Source organism: Empidonax traillii, unplaced genomic scaffold (genome assembly GCF_003031625.1).
Source record: "Empidonax traillii isolate 1590-97213 ecotype Southwest subspecies unplaced genomic scaffold, ASM303162v1 scaffold20:size5563877, whole genome shotgun sequence".
NCBI lineage: Eukaryota > Metazoa > Chordata > Aves > Passeriformes > Tyrannidae > Empidonax > Empidonax traillii.
This window is the reverse complement of record NW_020955213.1, coordinates 2,468,276-2,492,279: the sequence shown is the minus strand read 5'-3', so window position 1 is coordinate 2,492,279 and position 24,004 is coordinate 2,468,276. Positions and strand designations below refer to the sequence as shown.

Sequence of the window (24,004 nt, the reverse complement as noted above, 5' to 3'; positions counted from 1 at the left end):
TGGAATTATATGGACTGCATCAAATGAAAGGAGAAAAAAAAAAAAAAACAGGCTGTGGATGGTAGTGGGCACCTCTGATGTATTTCCACTCATTTACAAGAACACTTCACATTGCTCCCTCACGTGCAGAGAGAAGAGATGTATGAAGAGCCATTACTTAAAAGCCTCTTTCAGTACCTTTCCTTGGGCTCAGACCTGCCCCACTATGGAAGAATAACTTGAATTGCAGCTTCCCACTCTCAGCCTTTTGTTTCTCAACTTGGACCGTCATTCACTGTCATCCAGCCATGCCCCTTCAACCATCCAGCTGGAAATACCTGAACAACCTTTTTGTTCTGGGCAGATGAATGTGTTTGTGTTCCAAGGTCAGAATTTACAGTTTATTTCACCTGCATACTTCCACAAAAGACATAAAAATTCATTTTCAATGAAAAACAGAGGTTTAGGGAACCTCCGCATCAAGAACTAACTCAGGCTCTAGCCTGTAACAAATATTGATACTTTGAGTGCAATACTTCCTGACAGCACAGAACAGGCAGAACTCAACAACTACAGCAAGCCAGAAGTCAAGGTCAGAATCCTAAACAGGTGTTCAGATTCCCCAAACACAAGAGGTTCCACATCATTATTAATATTATGGTGATGGTTGATGAGAGAATTCTGTCAAAGTTTATAACCCGAACAGATCTCTAACAAAATTGAAGGTAGGTTAAGACACTCTGGAGGAAAAGACAAAGAGAAATGTTTGCCTTCTTTAGTAGGCTACTAATCACATCTCTCAGTACCTGTATCCTTCAGATGTATCATGTTCCAGGAGCAGTTCTAAAGGACAAAGTATCTCCACAGGCTAATATCTTTCCTGTATTGATCTCAAAAGCACTTAGCAGAGCAGGTGGCACGAACTCAGGAGCCACAGCCTTCCTAGGCTTAGAATTTCTGCTGTAATGCTTCAAAACAAATTACATTGGCTATTTTAGACTTCAGCCCTTAAAAAGACATAATGTAATAAGTTTAGGGGGGCCCTCTCTATCCAAACTTTAACATGAGAAGGGCCAGTCTTTAGTGCTCTCCCCTTACTTTAACAGTGCACCTGCAACCACACTGAAATCCGCCTTCTCCAACGCTGAGCAGCTCCTGTGCCGCTCGGGGAAGGCTCCAGCACCCTCTGCTGTCACACAGCAGCACCAAAGCCAAGCCCCAGTCGCCGGACTGTGCACAGGGAATTTCAGGGACAGATTTCTTCATCCTCCGCTACAGATCCCGAGCCACAAAACCTCACAGTGACGTTCGGCAATGAACTCCGCACTTCAACACAGTTTATTTTCAAAGACGGAGACTGTGTCTAGAAATAACCACTCGAAGGGAGCTTGTTATGTTAGTTATTTTTACTGATCAAGCACCTGAAAACTACACTAGGACAACAGGAAATCAAAACCCTGCTGATAGATCTGCCAACTTTTATAAATGCATCAATAAATCCCTGATACTCCAGAGACTCAGTTTTGATGTTTCCTCTACACGTTTTTTGTTCCCTCGGTTGAAGAGAGAAACTTGAAAACATTAATTTCAGAAATCCAGAATGCAAATTAATTTCAAATGTAAAATCACATGATTCTCTTGAGTTCTCCTTCTTTTTTAAAGCACCCCCAAAAAGTTTTAGAGTACCTTGTTTGAACACATTTGAAGAAGTATTTTCAGGGCTTCCTACAACCAGGAGTGCTTGCCTTCAAGCCAACCCTGCACTGGAGGAGCAATAACCCCAGAACAAAAGGAGAGCCATCAGCTCTCCGGTGATATTTTCAAACTGCTAAATAGTTAGATTTAGATAAGTTTCATAGTCTGACCAGCCATGCTGACCAGTTTTAGGTCACACAAAATCACCTCAAAACAAAATCTGTGCAGTATAACTGTGTATAGAGTCTATGTTTAACAAAGACCTCATTTTTTATTTTTTTTCCTCAATGAATGAGGGCCATCCATCCCTCTTTTTTTTCCCAGAAATTATACCATCATCACTGGCAACAGCATTTAATAATAAACCAAATATGGGAACGGAATACAAATGGGGTTCCTTCAAGACAAGGATTACAAAAACATATATACATACCAAACATAAAAGACAGGAACAGTATTAAGATCAAAAGCAAACACAGGGAAGGAGAGATTATAGTATCATTTGCAGTACTTTGGATGAAGGATCACAATCCACATTAATAAAAAGAGAAGAGAGTTTGCTGAGTATAGAAATGCCTGTATTTCCCAGGGTCGGTAAGCTTGGGATGGGATGGCAGCTGTACAAAACTTCAGGAATCAAAGCTGAGTATGTTCATTTACATTACACTCAGAAGTTTCAGAGAAATACAAATGTTTCAGTCCTTTGTAAGAGAAGATATGCTTCCTAAAGCAGAGAAAAACAAGTAATAAAACAGGCATTGATTTCCAAGCCAGTGTGAAACTCCAACTCTTTCTGGTGTTAGAGTTGGTGTCCAGAATAAAGAGTATACCTACTTGGGTAAGTTTCCACCTATATGAAAAAAAAAATTAAAAAATTACTGTCTACCTTCCAATTAATACTGTTTTCAAAAATTGCAGGCCAAGACTGGAAGATTAAAGTCTTGCTTGAGCTGATCTGAATCCAATTTTTTTCATTTTGCAGTTAATACTATCAATAGATAATATTATCCTTAAAAATACCTACCAACTTTCCAGCTAAAAACAGTCCATCAGCCAAGTCAGCCTTCAGATTTTGCACTGACTGTAAGCAAAAGCTCTATAATGTGCAATGCTGCAAGAACTGAAAAGGACCATTAAGTGCTACTTGCCACTTAAGCCACTAATATCATTTTACAAAGCTTCTTTTTCAAATGTCTGTGTCTTTCAAAGTCAACAGCAAAACTTTTGTCAGTTTAAGTGACTGCAAGGCCAGGCCCTGACAGAATAATCCTGCCCCTGTTGCACATTCTCAGACCGATGCTGAGTTACTGGTTAAAGATTGAGGAGACAAGAAGGAAAGCAGATGCCCCTTGTATTAATAATATTAAATACAACTGACTAAATACATATCCATATGAACATGGAGAGTGGCATTTCTTGAAAAGAAGATGCCACCTTCTAAGGAGCAGAGAACTCTCATCCCCAACACACTCTTTAAGAGAGACAATTGGCTGAGGAATCTCTCACACACACAAAAAAAAGCACTATTTGCCACACTTAAAGAAAGGATGGATTCTTTTAGCAGGATGTCTAAATTACCCCAGGTTTCCAAAGGTGGAAGCAAAAGCAGAGTATACTCTACAGCATGATGGTTTTCCAGTGCATAGGAGAGAATAGATGTGTGGCTCTGGGTCATTCCACTGGGTGTCTATGAGCAAAGCACCAAGACCACAGCGTTGGGACTTCAAACCACATAAAAGCCAGAATTGCTCCAAACTCATAATGTGTTTAGATCTTACAGCTATCACAAAGCAGATTCATTAACAATCTGAAGCAAAGTCAGACTGCCCATCCCAAAGCATTAGAGAAAAGAGTGATGACATCAATGCCCATGAGTCATGATGCGTCAGTGCCCAGCATTGTATCTATTTTATAGCATACATTAACTTCTTAGCTCAAAGAAACTGCACAAAATACTGTATGGTCTTTAAAAGAAGGAGTTTCTTTAAAAGAAACTGTAAAAACATTTTGCTAGAGAAATGTTTCAAAAGCCTGCACCATGTCCTCTTAGAACATCACCATTGATGTGTAAGGATATAAAAATTAATCAAGTTCTCCTAGTGTTTGGTAGTAGGAAATGTTCAGCTTCCTAATACATCAAATTAAGCCTGCAATGGCATTTCTTCATTGTATATTTACATACAACAGTCTGATCAAAAGCTTTAAGGCTCTAAATTCTCCCAAAAATGCTCACAGTAAAGAAGGGATTAAACGGAGTTGACGCAGCTATTGGCAATACAAAGAAGGATGCTCCTGTCATCTGCTATTGTACAATCTGGGGCATTTCACTCCATGCTTTGGCTTTCTTCTTGGCCAGGGACAGCCAGGGCGGTTCAGCAGGACTGCAGGGTGTCATTGGCAGGTTAGAGGAGTGCCTCGCTTCCTTTTCAACAGCAGGAATCACAGATGCTTCCTGAGAAAGAGGTTCAACTTTACCTGCCAACAAGAAGATATCCATCACTCATCAGAAGGCTAAAGACTCCATTTCTGCCAGTAATAGTTCCTGGTCTCTAAAGCAACTGTTTTACAGTCCAAAATGCTTGTGAATCACAAATAAGTCAGAAGACTTGTTAAACTGGTTATCTCTGGCACTATCTGGTCTGGCTACTGCAATGGCAAGGAGCAGCTATTGCAATGGGAAAATTGATAGTAAGCTGCTAGTGAGTAATGTGCCTGTATAACGTGACTGCTCTTCAGTCCCAACAGCAAGTGTCTAAGCCCTGATAAATGAAGAAATTCTTCAAAATTCTTCAAGCATGTAGAGACTATAGCACCAGTTATTTTTCTAATTCATATTCTTGGCTAATTAATTTCTTAATCTTTTCAAACACTTGATTTCCATTAAAATGCACAGCAAGGAGTTTCACAGACTAATTCTGCTCTGTGAGTGCAGGAAAATCTAGGAATAAGACTCCTGAGTACACAGGAAAATGGAAGTAAAATATCTTCAGGCCAAGGATCACCCCAGGCTTGCTGTGGAGTTAAAAGTAACTGGTATATATTTTTCAACACTGAGAAGACTTAAATTTTATTTTCCAGTCTTCACTGCTGGCACAAATATTGCTGCAGCAATGTTATTAAATACTAGGTAGAGATCAAACCATTGCTTTATATTCTTGGACTTTTACACCAAAAAGGTGGGACTAGGTGTTCCTCTTGATGCAGCCTAACAGAAGCCTGCCATCCTCACAAAGGAAAGAGGAATACAGATAATGCTCCCTGTATGGCTTTGAGTGCCTGTTTGGAAAAGGCCTCCTGCATTCATTTTGTTTGAAATTTTTCAAAATTAATGTCTTCAGACAGACAGCCCAGAATGGGGCTTCAGGGAATGCAGTTCTCATTCTTGAGATATGGTTCACAAGTCAAACTAAGAAAATTCAGCCTTTTTCTCCTGCTTGACTAGTCTGTGTGTGGTGTGATGAGGCATGATGAGGCTGCTGTGCTCCAGCACAGCAACAGAGGCCACATGGGGACTTAAGCCATGTTAAATACAAGAAGCTTGATCTTGATTGAGCTGAAATAAATGGAAAGTATCCATCAGCTCCATCAGTCACACTCCTGAGCAAAGCCAAAGTAGTTCTCTATTTCCACTCAGGAGGTCTCTGGTCTTTCAGAAATTCTGGCTGGTTGGTAGTTCCTGCAGGAGGCAAACTGTACTTAGGAATACTGGAGGAAGTATACTATCCATTAAAAACAGGCTGCAGCTCTACATACACAGCAAACTTTCAGAAGTATCTAAGAAGATGTAGAAATTTAGGTGTTACTGAAATTTTGATTTTGGAAATTAATTTCCACATTTTGGAAGACTTCCTTCTTCATAATAAGCAAAAGCGAGTCTAAAACTGTTTGTGACTCTAAAACAGTTTGCTTGGTCTCAACAGCACAAGGCAAAACAAAACCCCAAAACAGTGGCTCGTTCCTATTTGCAGGAAGACAGGCTTTGAGATCAACCTCAGAGGGCTTATGGTGAGGTGGGAGAGCAAGAGGAAACTTCCCTTGGTTGTGACATGGGCTGCCAAACAGTAACAACACAGTCCCACTCAGTAAAGTAAGGAATCAAATAAAGGGGAGGTTATATTTGGGATTCCCAGTTTCCTACTCACACATAGACAGTGCGGAACATGTCCTAAACAATAGGGCATGGTTTTCCAAGCAGCAGAGGAGGAGTGTTTTCTGTGAACACCAGCACTAGTCAGAGCTTTTCGTGATGCTCCAGGTGTGGAACACTAGAATACACCTATACATGCGGTCTCTGGAGGCGAGGAAACAGTTATAAAAAGTCAGGAAACTAAGCCAATTCTTAGGAAGGGGTGATGCACAGAATCTTGTAATTCTACTGCAAGGACCACAAAGAGTGCAAGTTCTAGTAAAGGAGTAGCAGAGTTGTTTGTGAAGTTCTGAATTTTGACTGAAGGCTGAGGGGCTTCCAAGGTTTACATGATTCAAGACACAGAAATCCAGTCTGTTTGTGCCAGCCTTTCAAAGGAAGACCTAATCCAAGAAAAATCTTGGCCTGTTTACATTTAATCTCTCATTTTGCACCTAAAAGCATAAGACAGAGCTGGCTTGCGACAGAACCTTTCTGAAAGCTATAGTATGTTAGTCAACCGACATCAGAGCTTCTGTGTTGGTGCAAACATCCTGAGCCAGCCAGATATCTGTTGTAAGGGAGAAAGCCTATTTTGTAGAACCTGTAGATTCAGAAATGGATAACAGTTCTAAAAACAACTACTACAGGGAGCAGCACAGAGTTACTACCTAATATCTCTAACACAGCAATGCTGGATTACAAGGGAAAAGTGGCCAGGTGCATGTGCTCTCTCTAGACAGCATCTCCTACTGTGTCAGCAACAGAAAACTGGAACAGAAAAGCCACAGCTCTGACACAGTGGGGCATTTCTCATCTTCTTAGGCAGTATCTGAAATCAATAGCTTTCAGTTGGCACAATGTGCTTTTACAGCTGAAGAACCAGCTTATCTATATCTAGCTGGAGGTTTGGCACCACACTGAGTAAGCGGGGAGGGATAAGCGGCAGCCCAGCAGAAGCCTTGGAAGAGGTAATGTGAGTCACGATGTCTGAGTCACACTCTTCCCCTGCATCTTTATTATCCACAAACACAGCTAACAGATCAGGAGAGGGGCCATCGAGCCTCTGTTCACCTGAGGGTGAAACTGACTCTGCCTAAATTATTCTCTGTACGTGTTTATCTCTTCAACACATCCAGCAATGGAAACTGCACACACTCTGTATGCAAGCCACGCTTTTCTGCACTTCACCACTCTTATTATTAGATGGTATTTCCTAACATCCAAGTTAAACATCCCCTGGTGCATTTTAAGCTCAAACAGTTCATAAAGACTAGTCTTGGTCTCTACAGAAAATTGAATTGTCTTTTCTAGACTAAACAAATCCACTTCCATCAGTATTTCCTGGTTGACTGGAGGTCTAAAAGTCCTGACCTGTTTTTGCTGCTTTCTTCTGGACACTCTCCAACTTCAGCTGCTATTCTTTAGTACTGACCTTGGCTGGTAATAAATCATCAGACTGTTTATATGACATTCCGTGAACTGGTAGTGGAGATAAAAGTTCCTCACTTGCTTTCTCTGCTGAACGAGCAAACCATTATGTTGATTTATACACAAACTATAGTCTGAACAGGCCTTATATAAAGTGTGCTGATTATAAAAATGGATCTATCTTCCCCCATCACCTGCCACCCACACCACTTACTGGTATAAACTGTAGCCACTTTGTGAAGATGTAAAGAAAAAGAATACCTGCTGCTGCAGACACGCTGGTCTTCGTTTGAATTTTCTTGTCCTGAGAGCTCAAGCTGGAAGGCAGATTCTTCTTCATTATGTTCTCACTAGCACAGATCCCTTGCTATAGCATGAGGAGAGAAGAAAAGAATGCAACTAACCACTAGCCACTGGCACTCATAAAGCTCACCCTGGCAACATCTCAAACCTGACTGTGGAAAAGCAACAAAAGCCAGACAAGGATGGCTGGGGACATCCTGTGGGAGGGAGGGAGAAGGCAGTGAGGAAGCCAGTACAGCTCAGAGCAGCTCTTGGGCTACAGGAATGCATTCTGGGCAATAAGCAAGCACTGAAAAGGTTCAGGTTTGAGTAGTGCAAAGATACGTACAGGAGCTCTGAAACTAATCCCTGTGACAGTGTAGTCACATACGTGTTTGCTCACTCATCTCAGTTGTCTGTCTCAGTGTTTTTAGAGGTTGGTCCTGCAAACCTTTCTTTGGGTAGCACTCACAACACACCTCCCATGAAGATGATGTTGAACAGTTTACAAAAGTACCCGGGTAACCAAGGGCAGGAATCACACCCATGGAACATTACTTGATACTCTACCTCCTCCTGATCCACTTTGGTCAAAGCTTTGTCTTCAGCTTTGTGTTCTTTGGCAAGAGGGTGGTCCTGGAAACCCTTTTGTTTTAGCTTTGCCATGGAGACCCAAGCTGGTTCAGAGGAAGCAGTTTCCAAATATGGAGTGACTTTTTCTACAAAATAAGCGTTTTTGAAGTAAAGAAGGGATTTAGGTCAAGTCAGCCTAAAGTGAGAGTTTCATGTTTTAAATCCTTCAGCATCTGCAATACTCTTTGAACACTGTGGAGATGAAATTACCTTCCCTGATGATTTGTCCTTTGCAATAACTGGTTTTTTATGTTTATTCTGGAGTTTTTGACCTGACACTGCTTCCGTTTAAGTCAATGGCAGAACTCCCACTGAGGTCGTTGTGAACCGGATTTTGCCTTTGAAAAAACATCCTTACATTGCAGACTAAATGAATACGATAAACATGATTTTTTCATGTAGGCAGTAAAATACAGGCTGCCTTGTCACTTTTTAAATATTTTAAGTTAAGTCATTGTAGAAAAAAAATAATCACACCTAATGCAACTCCTAGTTAAGGTTTGAGCAGCTGCAGTCTGAATTATTAACTACCAAACAGAAGCAAGTTTTAAAAAACTGTGTTAAAACTCTGACTATATGGACAAGTCCCTCATACCCGAAATGTTTCAGATACAGCCCTCAAGCTATTGTCGTTATTCTTGCTGGAACACACCCCTCATTAAGATAAGCCAAGAATTCTCTTAACTGGCCAAATCATCAAGCCAATTAAATTATGGTGCTGATTAACTCAAGGCTGAATTTGGTCCTCATCAAGAGGATTTTTCTCTTTTGTTTGCCAGTCTGCCAAACCTCTTACATAACCACTGTTTTCTGCAACGTTTGGATAAAAATACAGCATAAATACCTGAAGGTTTATGACTATTTTGCTTCTTTGCCACTTCTCCTGATCTTGTCTTGAGGGGATTTTTGTCATCTAGGAGATCAGGCTTTTTAACAACTGATTTTGTGCTGACAGGAAGGCCTGGAGGTGGCTTCCCAGTTCCCATCAATTTCTGATCCTCCTTGGTTGAAGCAGAAGCAGCAATGGGAACAGCTGAGGGGATCGGCTTTGGAGACTCTACTCGGCTTTCACTCTGGTATTTTAGTAAAGAAGATGTTCTCCTTAGTCTGATCCCAAATGGGTTCTCAGCATTTTGTGTTTCATGGTCAGCCCACTCCATAAAAGAATTCAAATGCAGATCTCTGTCCTTACCATCTCGATCAAATCTGTCTGCATTGGTGTTTGCTGATTCCTGGATGACTGCATCAAAGCGTGTCTGCTCTTTTGTCATTCCTTCAAAGAACTCTGGTCTTATAGGGGATGTTGGGGAACTTCTGGAATAGGAATCTTCCTTTGAATTTGAACCCCCTGAGAGAGATCTTTGCCATGCTGGTGCAATGGTAAACCGGACTGGTTTAGCAGAGGCAGTCTTCAGTGGGGTTTTTACATTTTCATCTGGAGACTGATTGCCTTCCACTGTTTTTCTGCGAGAATCTGTACTGCTTATCTGGTACTCCTTACTGTCATCATCAGAAGATATATTACTCTTCAAGCCAGCCAAACTCGAAGAGGCAAGACACCCAATGGAAAGCTTTTCAGAAGTGCATAATGTGTTGGCCTGTTTGTTAGCCTTTGAAACAGGAACAGTTTCTGCTTTAGAACATACTTCCAATTTACTGCAAGGCAGCACGCAACCTGCTTCCGAGACAGATGCAGCAGTGTCTACTTTTTTTTCTGTATTGCCTTTGAGTGACTGAGATTCCACAATTTCACAAGTTTCTTTCTCATTTCTTGTTACTGAACTGTTTTCAGGCTTCAAAACAGCGACTGTGTCAATGCCAGAACAAGACTCTGAATCAGCTACCGCAACCTGTGAAGTGCTTAGTGCAGTACCTGGGACGGCACGGTTGGAATGATTCTCAGCAGTACCCACGCAGGTTTCTACTTTGCCGGTAAACAGTGGATCCCCCTTTTCCTGGGCTTTCGTGTTTGGATCCACAGAATTTAGTGAGAACCTTTGGGCAACACTTGCCAATATATCTGTGCCCTCTGTTTCCACATCACTGCTAAACAAGTCAGCAGCTGGTACGTCTGGAGGCACAACAGCTTCTCCTTCAAGTTGTTGCAGCTCTGGAAATGCAGGTACTTCAGTCCCGGTACTTTGCTGGTGTTCTTTCAATTCATCAGCAGACTCATCTGAAGGGTGCAACACTTTTGCACTGTGGTGGTGTTCCTCCAGGTTCACTGGAGAATGCTCAGGCCTCAGAAGGAGTGTGGTTGCTCTATGGTGATGATCCCTGTAGGGAAGGCGTGCATCCTCCTGCAGCAAAGCACAGGAGTCTCCTGCCACAGCTGTGGAATCGCAAGAGTCACAGGCAGCATCAGTGGGAGTTTTTAATCCTGGTGTCTCCACAGAACTGCCTCCCTTTGCAAATTGTTCCACCTGGGCTGACAATCCTGTATTAAACAGAGAAGAGTGTACACTTAAAGGTTACAATTCAAACTCCATCTGTATGACTAATTCATTCCAGACAGCTCAGCCATTTAACATGAGTGTCCCACATCTGGGCACCACTGACTGATAAATGAGGCTGTCCAAGTGACAGACTAATAAAGTTTTTAGTCTGAACATACCTTTCACCTCATGTATTTTTTAATGCTGCCCTCAAAGTTCACCACTTCAGCACCACTGTGTTGAATGTACAGGACTTTTTCCATCATAACACTTTAGCAGCCAGGATTGATTTTATGATATAAAACCAGAAGATAAATAGTTTGAAAGGACTTAAAATTCAAATAGGTCCTGTCAGAATTCAAGCACCTAAAGTAGCTACAATTAAGTCTTCATTACCTTCCAAATCACTTTTATATTTGTCACTCTCAAGTAATTCTGTTGAATTTTCCTTCTTTTCTGGAGTTGCAGGAACATATGCTTCATTTTCCAGCTGTTCCACCTAAAGAAGCACAGTAAGATCTTTTAAATAAAGAATCATGCACAAAGATTGTATTTTATACACATGAACTTTTATGAATACTCAAAACATAAGACACAAAACCTCCACCCTGTGGTTAATGTGCTACTCCAGTTAAGAGCTGGACTTATAGAAATAGACTTAAGCCTCTTTCAAACTGACAGCTAGCTTTTCAAACAACACGAATGTTTTTAGAAAGGAATCATAATCCCCAGTTTTTTGGCTAATTAATGAAAACCAAAACTTGCACTTTCTTCAGTTTCCATAATACTGAAATTTTCTGAGGCTTTTTTGGTTGGTTGGTGCAAAATAGATGGTTTCCCTTCCTCCAACAGAAGAAGTAAATGAACATGGATAAGAAAGGAAAAAAACCTTAAAACTATTTAAAATAGTAATTAAAAATTCCCACTGATTTCCTTCTGCTGAGCAATTCTCTTCCAGAAAACACTTACCTGGAGGGGTTGCTGATTCTTGTTGGTAAAGCCCTTCTGTTTCCGAGGGTTTATGGCAATCCTGTGCCTGGCTGCTGAGGTGTCCAGGCAGCCAAGGGGACTGGCAGGGGTGGTGAAGTCAACAGGAAGGAAGCTGCTGCCTCGAGAGATGGGGGTCCCCAGAGTGGCGGGGGAGGAAGGACTGATGGGCCTGGAGGAAGCTCCAGAAGGTATCTGTAAAAAACAAGCACAATGCTCTACATTCTGCTTGGCTTCCCCACATCTCTGGAACAGCTCCTTTGCTACCTCCTTCCACTTCAGAAGTCTAAATTATCTGTATTTTGAGGCTTAAAACCTCTTTTTAAAATACTTGCCTAAACTCATCTTTGCATAGAGATGACTCAGTTTGGTGTGTTCAGCTGTATGTCACACAGAGTGAGAAATATCTGTGTCTTTCTTTCTTACAGTAAGAGCCTCAGCTTGTCTCCTTCCCATTTCTTATCTGAAAACCCGTTTGCAGTATATGCACACACCAGCAGGAGACACTGGTGCCGTTTGTATTGCTGCATTCCCATACCAGTAATGTGACAGTACGGGAATACAGTATTAAAAACCAGTACAATAAAACCCAAAAGTGGCCTGGATGCTTGTTCCTTTTTATCTCTAAGAAATTTTTCATAGCCACGTTTCTCTTTTTATATCTGCTTTCAGGAGAATCAAATGCTTCAGTCCAACAAGTATCCCAGAACCATCTTCCAGTCAGTGATGTGGATCTCACAGCCTTGCAGCAACGCTGCTCTGGGGAACTAAAGAGCAGTAACCTTAGATTAGGCTATCAAAACAAAGGATTTACACAAGGGTTCATAGAAAACCCCCTAAACGTGCAGTTTGACTGGTTTTGCTACTGTTTTGAAACATAGACCAAACTTTCTGGAATGTCTGCAAAATGTCACAGACATGCCAAACAAGCTTCTTCATAAAGCAAGGTGACACACAGCCTTTGCACCATGCCTGGCATTCAGGGTTTAGTTTTGTTTCGGCTTGGGATATAACACAGCTTTCAAAACAAGTGTGCTGATGAAGTTTTAGAGATAATGAAAACATCTTTCCATCTGATTTACAGAAATTGTCAAGGTACATTTTTTTGTGTTAAGGTAGCTAAAGTTGACTTCCTTATTCTTCTCTGATTTTTTTAGTTCCTAGATGTGTGTTATGGTGTGTATTATGACAGACACAGATTTTTCTCATGAAAAATTTACACATTGTGAAACAGAGGAAGAAGAACACAGCTAGTAAATAAGCTAACTCTTGTTATAATTCTACAAGATTAATGATAAACCTGTAAGGATCATTAGAACTTAAAAAAATAATAATATTGTTATTCATTTCTACATACAAGTTCTTCTGTTTTCCATTTATAAAATTACAGTTGTGTTTATGTCATATAAAAACATCTGAAGTCAGTGTTTGAGCTATTGCTATACATAAATGTCAAATTCCTTAATCCATTGAGGATTCAGGATATCTTTGTCTCAGATCACTGACAGTTTGTATATTCTCTCAAAAACAGTGGAGCAGACACTTCTGATTTCCACATCAGTATTTAAGTGTAAGATCAGTTTAGTGTTTGTTGCTTAGTGGGCAGATGCAGGAGCCAGGAGGCTGCTGCAGCTCTGAGACCCATCTCCTAAAGAGTGTTTGTGCCAAAACCCACCTCAGTCCCACAGGCTGAGACCCTGTTTTGCTTTTAATCAGTCTGGGTTGAAGATGCCAACAAGGAAGTCAGATTTCCATAAAAGCTACCTTGGCAAAGGCTGGGTAATGCTGGTGAATATCTCTGTGAAGCCACTTGCTGCTCTCTTCAAGCGACAGCCTCATATCCAGCTTTAGGTCAATCAGAAAGTGGGTCTTTGTATAGGTAGGAGGCCCTGAGAAGTTACATGGGTGGCACATCTGCAGAGGGGCCAGCAGCGTGAAGCTCCTGGAAATCCCAGTGAGGCAACACATGGCAAAGATATGAAGTAACTATTACATGCAGCAAGATCAATACAACTGCAGAATGTAAAGCACTATACCTTGTGTAACTTCAGATTGCTTAGGCTGAAATCCTGTTTCTCATTTACCAAGTATTTCCTTTACAGTGTTCTCTCTGGTGAGGTTCTCAAACAGGATTCTGTGTGGAGGACTGCAAAGTTTGGGCCAAAGTGGTCTGTAGCTGTTCTGGACCCATAAACATTCCCCTCTTCAGCTAAATGGCAGATTGCTTTGCTTTTATACTTGCTATCCCATGAGTTGAATCAGCTCTGTTGGACTGGAGCTGCCTTTGGCATTGGCATAACTGTGGTCTGACTGGTCTTTCAAGCATTATTTTAACACTGGAGAAAGGCAATACAGCAAACTGTGGCTTTGCTTTGAAAGCATGAGATGGGCAGGAATTCAACTCAGCTTCATGCACCAGGGACAGTCAAGGGGAAGGTCCTCCAAGCTCCACTCCAAAAACACAACCTCTGTAAATTTTTCCAAGCTGATCAAGGAATAGACTGTGTTGTTCTGACAGCAGAACCTGCTGCTACTGATGGTCATTTATGATACAAAGAAAACTGCACATTAAAACACACCTTTTCCTGTGGAATACCTGGCATCAGGAAGGGTTGATCCTGCAATCATTTCCCACGATAAGGGAAATGCAGGGCATTGCTCACAAGCCACTGCTGATGGGCAGGTGTAATTTAACTATTACTGCTGTTGGGTATTAGAGCCCTGGGACATTGAAGTGGACATCACACATGCCGTCTCAGGAAAGTTCATTAGCAGGAAAAGTAGCTATTTACCTGTTCATCTTCACTGTCTGTCCCACCTAAACTCAAAGAGCTATGACGCTGGACAGGGTTGGAGGACTGTGGGATAAAATAAGGAAGAGGGTAAGTCAAGGGAAATATCACACTGAATTATCTGGGACTGGATATCCAGTGCTAATTATGAGAAAACACAAGAGGAAAGATAAAGGAAGGGGCACCGAGTTCCTGCCTTACACAGTACCTTTCATTTCTTCACTGGGATCAAACAAAGTAGGGGAGCTTTCTCCTGCTATGAGATATGCCATGAAGGTTGACCACATGAGGCAACATATTTTATAAAGTTATTTTGGCTTATTGTTTTAAAATCTTCACATTTACAAATGTTCTCCTGTTCTCCGAAGTCCAAAATCATTCATTTGCTAATTATATAGGTCACAACTGTCCCAGTACTGGTCTGCACAAAAACATGGAAAATTGTACCAGAAAGGACATTTGTAAGGTCATTTTCTAGATACCCCTCAGAGTGACAAGTCCACAATCCACCTAGGTAATTTGTTCTGGTTCTGACTGATCCATACCATCACAATTCATCACAAGCAAGCAAAAAGGTCTTCCCCTTCTCCAGGCAGATTTTCTCTGTTCTGTGCAGGTGGTCATCAAGGTGACCTGACAATTATACCTTGTTTGGTGAATCTATCAGAACTTCACGAAGGGTTGAAATTTCAGGAGGGCTTCTAGGTAAACCATCATCCTCAGAAACAGCACCTGCATCTTCCAGTTTCTTTCCAGTTATGACAAGAGGTGGTGATCCAAGTCTGACATTCTGCTGCAGCTGAAGCTGTGGTTGAAATTTAGAATATAGACTTTCAGTGGCATTATTTATAGGGAACATTTTGGACACTTTTAACGCAGTTGCTCCTATTACCAGCAAGAATGATAACAGCAGCCAGGAACAACTTTGTTTGCAAAGGGGAATGGGGATTCTTTTCCAAGATTCCATAAAAAAATGCAGACCCTGACCCTAGAAAAATAAAACAAAGTCTGCAAACTCACAAGCAGCCAGATGTTCCCTCAAAATAAAAATGTTCAGATCTCAGGAAACACCATTACTAAAATTCTTGGCTTAATTCTGTCAGCCATGTCAAAGCTGGAATAGAAACAAGGTCTGAACAGAAACTTTGTCCTTCAACTGAAGACATCTCTACAGAATATTCCCAAGATAAACAGGCAGACTTGGGGTTTTTCCATTTCTTTACTTACTAAACCATATTGTGAAATTCTAGGCCTAATTCTGTGTTTTCTTGCAAGATAGGAATTCATTTATATCTCTGTAAAATAGATCTAAATAGCTGCCATTCTTATTTAACAAGATTAATATGCAGTGTAATTCCTGAAGCTCCAACAGCCGCACAGGGTAGCACAATGTCACCCTTTAATGCACCAGTCCTCCAGTTCAAACAGATTTCTAGCCATTATTGCAATACGTGGGCAACAGAAGACATACAACACACCTGTGCACTTAATGGGAAGGAAAAGGCAGAAAGTCAGTTTTGCTTTGGTGTCTTTGCACAACTTCCTGTGCTAGATTTATTAAACTTACTACATGCAGACAGCAAAGTGGTGTGGGGGAAACTCTGAATTTGCAGTCTGTCTCCTACTGGTAGAAGTTAATTTAGATTGCTAAGAAAGTAACAGCTTTTATTAGTGCTTGGCTTTTATTCTGACAAGAGTCAAGCTCAGAAAAAGGCTGTCTTTTACTGCTACAAAAATAGTGCTGGCAGTATTAGATTACCATGCAGGATGAGGGATGGATGAGGAGAGGGTACAGTGGACTGGAGGCAGCATGAAAAGAGCTTTTTTTCCCCACAACAAAGCTCTGTCATATATAAACATGATTCTTCCTGCTACTCCTATTGTTATACAAAAAATGTCTTAGCCTATTTCGCAGTCTTATGGATGAACAAGTCCCTCCGTGCATCTTCTGTTACTTACCATGTGATGCAATTGTGCTTGCAACATGAAGCTCACACTGAGCAAAAGAAGAATTTCAATGGCCTTTGGCTGCTTTATCAACCATTTGTATTCAGCCTCTGGAAAAACCTTAAACTCTTATCTCAGTGTTCCGAGCTGGGCAGTTACTTACATGCATTTAAAATAACCAACAGTTCATAAGGGAGCTGTCAAGGAGGGTTCAGTATAGCCTTGGCAGAAGGAAATGACCTAGCAGAATACAGAATCCTTTGCTGGCAAAGACCAGAAGAATAATCATATAAATAAAGCTGTCAGAGCACCCTGACATATCCATCATCCCACACACTTACACAGTCATTGCTGATGGCATGTACAGTGAAAACACGAGAGCCACAATTGCCAAAAAAAGCAACATAAATAATATTTAAAGAATAACAGTGTAAGGGACACACTACAGTATAAATAAATGGCCTTAACCCAAAAGCAGTAGCAATGAAGTAAACAATATAAATCCCACTGAGAGGACACGCTCAATAAGGAAAGTTTCCAAGAGTCCATGAACTGGATTCATGTCACTCCAGCACTGTGAGATCTGGGCAAGGCTGAAAGCACCAGCACTGCTTAAAGATGCAGCTTCCAAGAGGCAGAACAGATCCAAAAGTAGTAAATCTGCCTTTGGACACTTTAGTCAGCAAAATCTTAAAGCACACAGCAAAGGAATCAAGAAACAGAGTTTCCTAGGAGACAGCTCACACAAAGCAGCACCATGAATGAGGGGATGATGTTCTCACCTGCAAAGTTTTCACTCTTCCAGATATGTTTTCCTGAGACAACACATCACCTGCCACATTTCCTGGTGCAGATTCAAAAATGAAGACACTGTCATGGGACAAGGCTTTGTTTCCCATGCTTCCTTTGGGCCTGGGAAGGAAGGAAGGAAGAGTGGTCAGTGTACTGGGTACATTGCCCACACTATTTCACCAGGGCAGAAGGATCATAAAGAGTTCCAGGGCAGGATGCATCTCACTGCTAGCTTCTTTTATACTCAGAAGGGAGGAGAAACACTTTTTAGAATGCTGATTGAATGCAGATGTCTGTTTTCAGGCATACTCAGCATCTGCATTGAACACACAGATCAGTCTCTGTGAACTAGAGGGGGAACCCAGGGTGATTATCTGATGTTGGGATTTAGGTGGATTCACACCACCCTCAGAAATGTCTGCAGTGCAGAGGGGGGGCAACAGAAATCCCTTGCCTTCCTTGAGTGGCAATGTGCCAAGCGTGAGACATTCAGGATACAACCTTTGCATCCTGATGTGTGCCATACCTACCAAAGATGGTCGATTACTTTTCAGCTTCTCGCAAATGTGGGCAGGAAATTAAATTTTGTTACAGTAACAAACCTGATTCAAAACCTTTCATGTCCAGCAATAAACCCATTGTGTTCACCTGTATCCTGAACATCTTCCTTCTATCTCACTGGGAGTTCAGGCCAGTGAAGCAATGATGAGTTCCCACAGCTGTTAACTGAGCTGTAACAAGTGAGATTGATCCAGTTTGAGCTATAAAGTTGTGCAGGGAAAATTTTGCACTTGGCTGGCACAACAAGGAAGACTCCATATCATTTATTCACCCAGTTCCATCAGCATTGACAAGCACTATCTGTACATTACTTTGTTCAGAAGACCATAAGGATGGCCTCTACCAGGATTTCATCCTAATTTTTAACCAATGTTCTCTCATTTTAGACCAAGAGACCATTGACTCAAGTTACAAGGATTCCTTGGCTCAGCTGCCATGAAAGAAATGCTCATTGCCTCTGGAAATTTCATTTTGGGTAACAGAGGACAATTAGGAACACAACTCCGACAAGAAAAATCCAGGATGTCAAAACTCTTCTGCAAGAAAATCAAATATTTCTCTGCTATTTGCCTAACCACAGACTCTCTATTTAGAAGAAAGCCCTGAAGGACTGTGAGCTTTCATAAAGTAAATACACTATGCAAAAAAACCCCCAAGATTACTCTTTTTCCTCCCACATCTCCCTTCTTTACATCTCCAGAGACATCTCCTTTAGCTGCTTGACTAACCCTCCTGTTGCCCCAAAGGTGTAGTCAATCAGTTTACAGTTATATCGGGTCTCACAGTAGGGTAAAATAATTTTGCTCCATGTTTATGTTGTGTCAAAGGCAATCTGAGCTCCTTCTCCCACAGCACAGGTCAGAGTTTGTGCTTCCTCCCATTATAAGTCATGGTTAATGTCTGTGTTAGTCTACAGGACAGCAGGTCTGCACACAAGCAAGGCACTTGCCTTACTTCATCATTAAGAGTTAATGAACCCATCCCATCCTTTTGTGTGCTTCATTTTATAGTCCTTTTCAGCACAAACGATACTCCATAAGAGCAAGAGATAATTTTACTGCATTCAGAGAAACAGTCATGCAACTTTTATTTACTGTAATGTATAATCCTTATTACTTAGCATATTCTGTTTACGGCAAAGAATGCATGTGCATTAGGATGTATGAACCTTTCCAGCTGGGGATTTCCTTACTTGCTTTACTTGGAGTTCCTCAGCAATTGGAGCTAAGGTTTCCTTGTTCTCTAGACTGCCAGTTCAAGATCTGTTTCTTTGTTCCTCTCTCTGCATGTGTTTGCAAGAGAATTACTGTGTTTTCTTCTGGCAGTCACAAAAAGAGCATTGGATTAAACACAGAATTAACTACAGCTTTAGTACAGATGAGTCGCTTATGTGCAAATCTGCATTCCTGTGTAATTCCAGGCAGCGTATTTATATTTCCACTGACACTAAAGATGCACTACCTAAAGCCCAGATGTTTTAACCACTGTATCTCCACACTGATTTCCCCATACAAATGCTCAGTTCATTCATGTGCATCAACATTTGAGCTGCCATGACTGATGGGACTCTGCAGGCAGCGATAAAGCAGCTCCTAAACCCATCATGGCCTGTGCTATCTTCCTTTTCTTGTTGCTGCAACCCCACTCCTTTTACTCATGTTTGAAGAAGGGGGATGAAAAGTGGTGGTAATTGCTGAGTGATCTCTCCCTGTCCATATCTTGACCCACAAGGCTTTAATTATATTTCCTCTCCCATGTCCAACTGACGAGGGGAGTGACAGAGCAGCTTTGGTGGGCAGCTGTTTTAAAACAATGCTTTAAAAAAAAAAAAAGAAAGAAAGAAAAAAAGAAAACCAATGCTTCTGCCTCAAGAACAAGGAAAGAGTAGCATTGTTCTAGAACCGGGTTTTAAATTCTGCATGCCAGAAATTGCAAAGCTGAGGGTCCTGTTATAAACCCTCCCTCCACAAGCTGTATTGCCACTGGCTTTCAGGATCAGGTTTTCCCATAGGATTATGTAGTTCAGTCTGTCTAGGTACTTATAAAGTGTGCTTATGCCATGCACAGTCTGGACGTGATAGGGTTTTCAAGTAGCATAAACACATTCCTAAGTTTTTCGATAGTTCATCTAACCCTTTCTCTAAGGGAAAAAAACAGAAGAGTTTTGCTCATTTCCTCATCTCTCATCTTGCAAAACAGTTCATAATCACTGGAGGACAACACTGAGGTAAACAGCAATTGGCCTTGAAATACTTGGTTAAGGGCGAGAGAAAGAGTTTGCACCCGTTGTGCCTCTGGAGCAGGCAGCTAATTTTAAGGCAGATCCCTCCTATGGGTTGATGGGGTAAGCTCAGCTCTCTCTAAGCTTTTTGGACTGGGCTGAGTCACTCTAATTCCCCTTACCCCAGGAGACTGGTTGTGTGGTCACTTACTCTGTTGTTGTTATGCTAATAAACAAAATAAAGAGATTGTTGTTTCATTCCCAGATCATTTTCATGATGCAGTTGCATAAACAAAACAGAATGAGTGGGGAAAGGTAGGGCAAGAAGGAGCCAGCACCCATGAGAAAGTAGCAACTGTAAGATTTCCACCAGAAGAAATGCAGTGTCCAGCTCCACCCAATGCCCTATTTGATGATACAAAGCATCTGGCAGCACTGCTGATTTCAGTCATATCCCACTCCAGTCACCTGCTCATGCCCTCGGCCGGTGTCACATCCATCCAGTGCCCCCTCCAACAAAACACTGCAAACCATTGGACGTGGCCGGTGTTTTGTCACATTTTGTTAGTCTGCAGCTCCTCAACCTGAGGTGCAGAGTAATCCAAAGAGAGGCCTGGTTTAGTGGCTAACAGGGGAGGATGAGGAGGGTGGGAGCTGGAAAACAGCCAAATTTACAGGTTCCCTGACACTGTTCCATGACACGCCTGGCAAGAGGCATGACCATGCTCAGAGGGTTGTCCCAGCCCAGATTCAGACAGAGATTTGCAATGTAAGTGTTGTGTAGTTTGGTGGTCTAACATCAGTGAAGCAGTGTTAGCAGTGCTGATAGCTTGTACAACACTGACTGAAAAAGGACAAAGTTTTGAACTAACATCACTCAGGGGTCTGGGAACTGCTCTGGATACACCTCATGGACTTGTAAACCTCAGTCATATGCACAGCCCTCTAGGGGTGGTGACACAAAACCAGTGTCACTTCAATTGTTATCTATGCCTAAATGGCTCAGTAAGAAAGTAAAAAAGCCATCATATACTGATAATATACCAGAAGAACTTCTTTCTCTTTAATGCAGCCATGACAGAGGGCACCACTGCTGCTAAAAAAGCAACTCAACTTCACACGGATTCTCTGTAGTTACACTACTCAAACATCATCTTCTTGTAAAGCTGCTGCTGATCAGGCCTTCCAAGACAAATTTCAAACACTTAACCCAATCAAAACAATCTGGGCTATCTGCAGTTTTAGACTAAGAGGTTGGATCACCCCTGTCGCTGGCTGCCCTCCCCCTCCTCTCCAGTCTGACTTTTCAAGCTCTAGCAAAGAAAGAGGAAATTCCTGGAATTCCTTCATCAGCATTAGGGCTTGTTTTGCACAAACTTGGACAGAGGTTGCTCCTATGGGGCCAACTCATGCTTTCATCCCGCTGCTGAGAGAGGTCTGCTTTTATTTATTTATTTTCCTTCCTTGCCAGCTTACCCAGCCTCCTTCGGTGAATGAAGTGCAGCAGCGTTGAGCAGAGCGATGCTGACATCGCTGCTGGACTGGCAAGGTTTTAAATTACTTTCCCCCCTGGGAGGTGGAGGTTCTTTCCTTTTCTTCTTGGAAAAGAAGTTCTTGAAAGTCTGAAATTTGGATTTTTTCTTTCCTGCAAGATGAGAAAAATGAAAATTTATGAGAGTCGGTGGTATTGCTTAGATTGGAGAATGTTATCTCTTAAATTCTGCAGCAAGCCTTAAAGCTAGAGCAGCCCATTTGTTTTAGTCAGCTTCTTTTAAATTATTCAGTGCTGGAGTCCAGTGAAAGATGAAGCTGCAGTTCTTACATCTGCTGCCTCTAAAGCAACACTAGCATTAAGCTGACAATAGTGGTACCTACTTAGGTTCTAGTTTATGCAAAAATACTCTTATATAGAAAATGTATCTACCTACAACTGAACACTGATCATAATTGCTGTATTTTCAATTTAAAAATGCTGTCAGTATCTAACTCCTAATGTTCTTAGCTTGGTCTAGTTATGCTTTCTCTTTACTCAGTGCAGTAAGGAGACAACACTGTAGCACATTCAAATTTGGGAAAAAGATTGAAACTGGCAAAATAAGTTATTAACTCTAAAACCAAAATATCTGTTTCCACATTAAACCACTGTCCCAAAATAAAAGCAACTCCTTCAAGGACAATGGAGCAAACTTAAATTAAGACACTGCCCCGCAGGACACCAAAGTCCCAAACAAACCATCACTAAGAACACAAATAGAAAACTGTTAATCTGGTTTCAAATTTTCCATTGTCTAAATGAAAATACAAAAATAACAAAATAAACCATATGAAGCTTCACTGACATTTCCTTTTTAATAATCTAAGATACTTTAACATTCTCAGGTCTACTTGCTTTCAGCACACAAGTACTGCATTTTGTCGCTGACCCTTACATTGAGGGGTCACATTGGAGTGGTTTGGGCCAAACTATTGTACTAAGACCCCTGTGATTGACTAAAATACATAGGCAGAGCAATAACATCATTGCACATCTGAGCCAAATTCTTCGTTCAATAATACTTTACAGCAGCTGGCACAATAAATGCCCACAGCTGGAGGATTCTTTCATAAGCAAGGCATTATTTCAACACAATTATTGTCTTCTCCCAGTAATGATTTAGTTGTCGATGCTCTGTCTCAGCGTGTGCCCTGTACGTGTAGGGACCTCTGCCAACGGGCCTTATCTGGGCTGAAACTGTGCCACTGCACAGCTGCATCAGACAGTGGCCACTTTGAGAAATAAACAATGATACTGAGATCTACTCACCCTGTCTCCTCCCTGCTCTCCAGACCAGTGCCAGCACACACGTCAGGACATGCAGGACACTGCTGCACTGTCCGGCACGGACTGGTGACGCTGCAGAGCAGCAGCAGCCAGCAAAGACCTGCACGGTGCTTTCCAAGTGACTTGGGCTGTCTCTGAGATCAAACTATCTTTCAAACCATCTGGAGCAAAACTATCATTGGAGTTCCACTCATTCAAATAATAATGTGATGTGGCACTCTCATGGAGGGTTTGCCAGTGGAAGATCTTTCCATCTTCCACAGCTGCTCATCAGTGATTGAGACAGTCACAGCAAACTTGCAGGTTACATTGCCTGGACCAGACCACAGAGCTGATCCCAAGGCTTTTGGATTTTTTAAGACTCTCATGGGTCTCAGTGAGCTCCATACTGCACCCATAGCAAGAACAGGTAAGAGAAGAGAGGTCACACAGCAAGAATAGACCACAGGGCCTCTCAAAGAAAGCAAGAATGTTGAGTGGGCTTTACAGAGTCTTCAGAAACGCCTCCTGACTGTTCCTGTCTTTCATACCAGGAATTGGAAAATGTGCATGGTATTCCTCCAGAAAACCTGTCAAAGCTGACCTGGTTTATTTTAGATAGGCAAAACAAAAGTTTAAAAAAATTTCATGAAAGCAGTTCCCCAATACTATCAATTCAGCAATGTCTGCTAACACAGTCCAATGACTCAAAGAACAAAATGGCAAACTTTGATACAGACAAAGAGCTCTGCAACTCAAAAGCTGTCTAAATGAAAAACAAGGACATTGTCACTGTCAGATGACAGTGGTACGGACAGAAAGCAAGTTGGATTTTAGTGCAAGTATTACTGATGGGCTTAATTAGATGCTGGTATTTCCAGAGAACCAGGGGAGTGTTAAAAAAGTAAACCAAAAAAAACCACAACACAATAACAAAAAAGAAGTGAATCTATGGACATTTAAGAGAAACAGACAATAAGTCTTACCACAAAGGCTAAGATTGCCAAAGGACTACTCCAGATTCTTGTCTACATCAGAAGTGGTGCTAACTTTAGAGTGGAACCCAGGGAAAGGATTTGCAAACACTGCCAAGGAGCAAACCTCAGCTGGCACAGGACAAGACCCGGGTATCATTGTGCAACAGAGAGGCCTCTGATGCAGACACATCAGTTACTTCAGTGCCTTCTCTAAGCCTCTAATTTATGTGATGTGCAGGGTACATCATCCCCTCCAGCAATAACTTCTCTTCAACCACGCTCTGCTCAGCCACAAGCCTGCAGCTGTCTCAGATGAGTAAGAAAGCAGTAAGTTTCCCTGGAGTTC

At 41.6% G+C, this 24,004-nt stretch overlaps 1 protein-coding gene across 7 annotated transcripts in view; it reads right to left on the bottom strand.

The window, feature by feature from the left end:
* Positions 1–2,012: 2,012 nt before the first annotated feature.
* The window catches only part of KIAA1210 (KIAA1210 ortholog), a 39,406-nt gene continuing 17,414 nt past the window's right edge, over positions 2,013–24,004 (bottom strand). For 5 of the 7 annotated variants that reach the window (XM_027898721.1, XM_027898748.1, XM_027898738.1 and 2 more), the window contains 10 exons: positions 21,358–21,526; positions 17,090–17,219; positions 15,007–15,165; positions 14,361–14,426; positions 11,551–11,763; positions 10,978–11,080; positions 8,991–10,583; positions 8,084–8,232; positions 7,493–7,598; positions 2,013–4,149 (listed from right to left, as the gene is read on the bottom strand). In XM_027898721.1, coding sequence (XP_027754522.1) covers positions 3,977–4,149; positions 7,493–7,598; positions 8,084–8,232; positions 8,991–10,583; positions 10,978–11,080; positions 11,551–11,763; positions 14,361–14,426; positions 15,007–15,165; positions 17,090–17,219; positions 21,358–21,526 — 2,861 coding nt within the window. In that variant the 3' untranslated portion in view covers positions 2,013–3,976. The remainder of the gene's footprint in view (positions 4,150–7,492; positions 7,599–8,083; positions 8,233–8,990; positions 10,584–10,977; positions 11,081–11,550; positions 11,764–14,360; positions 14,427–15,006; positions 15,166–17,089; positions 17,220–21,357; positions 21,527–24,004) is intronic. The other 2 variants (XM_027898767.1, XM_027898730.1) reach the window with 2 other exon arrangements.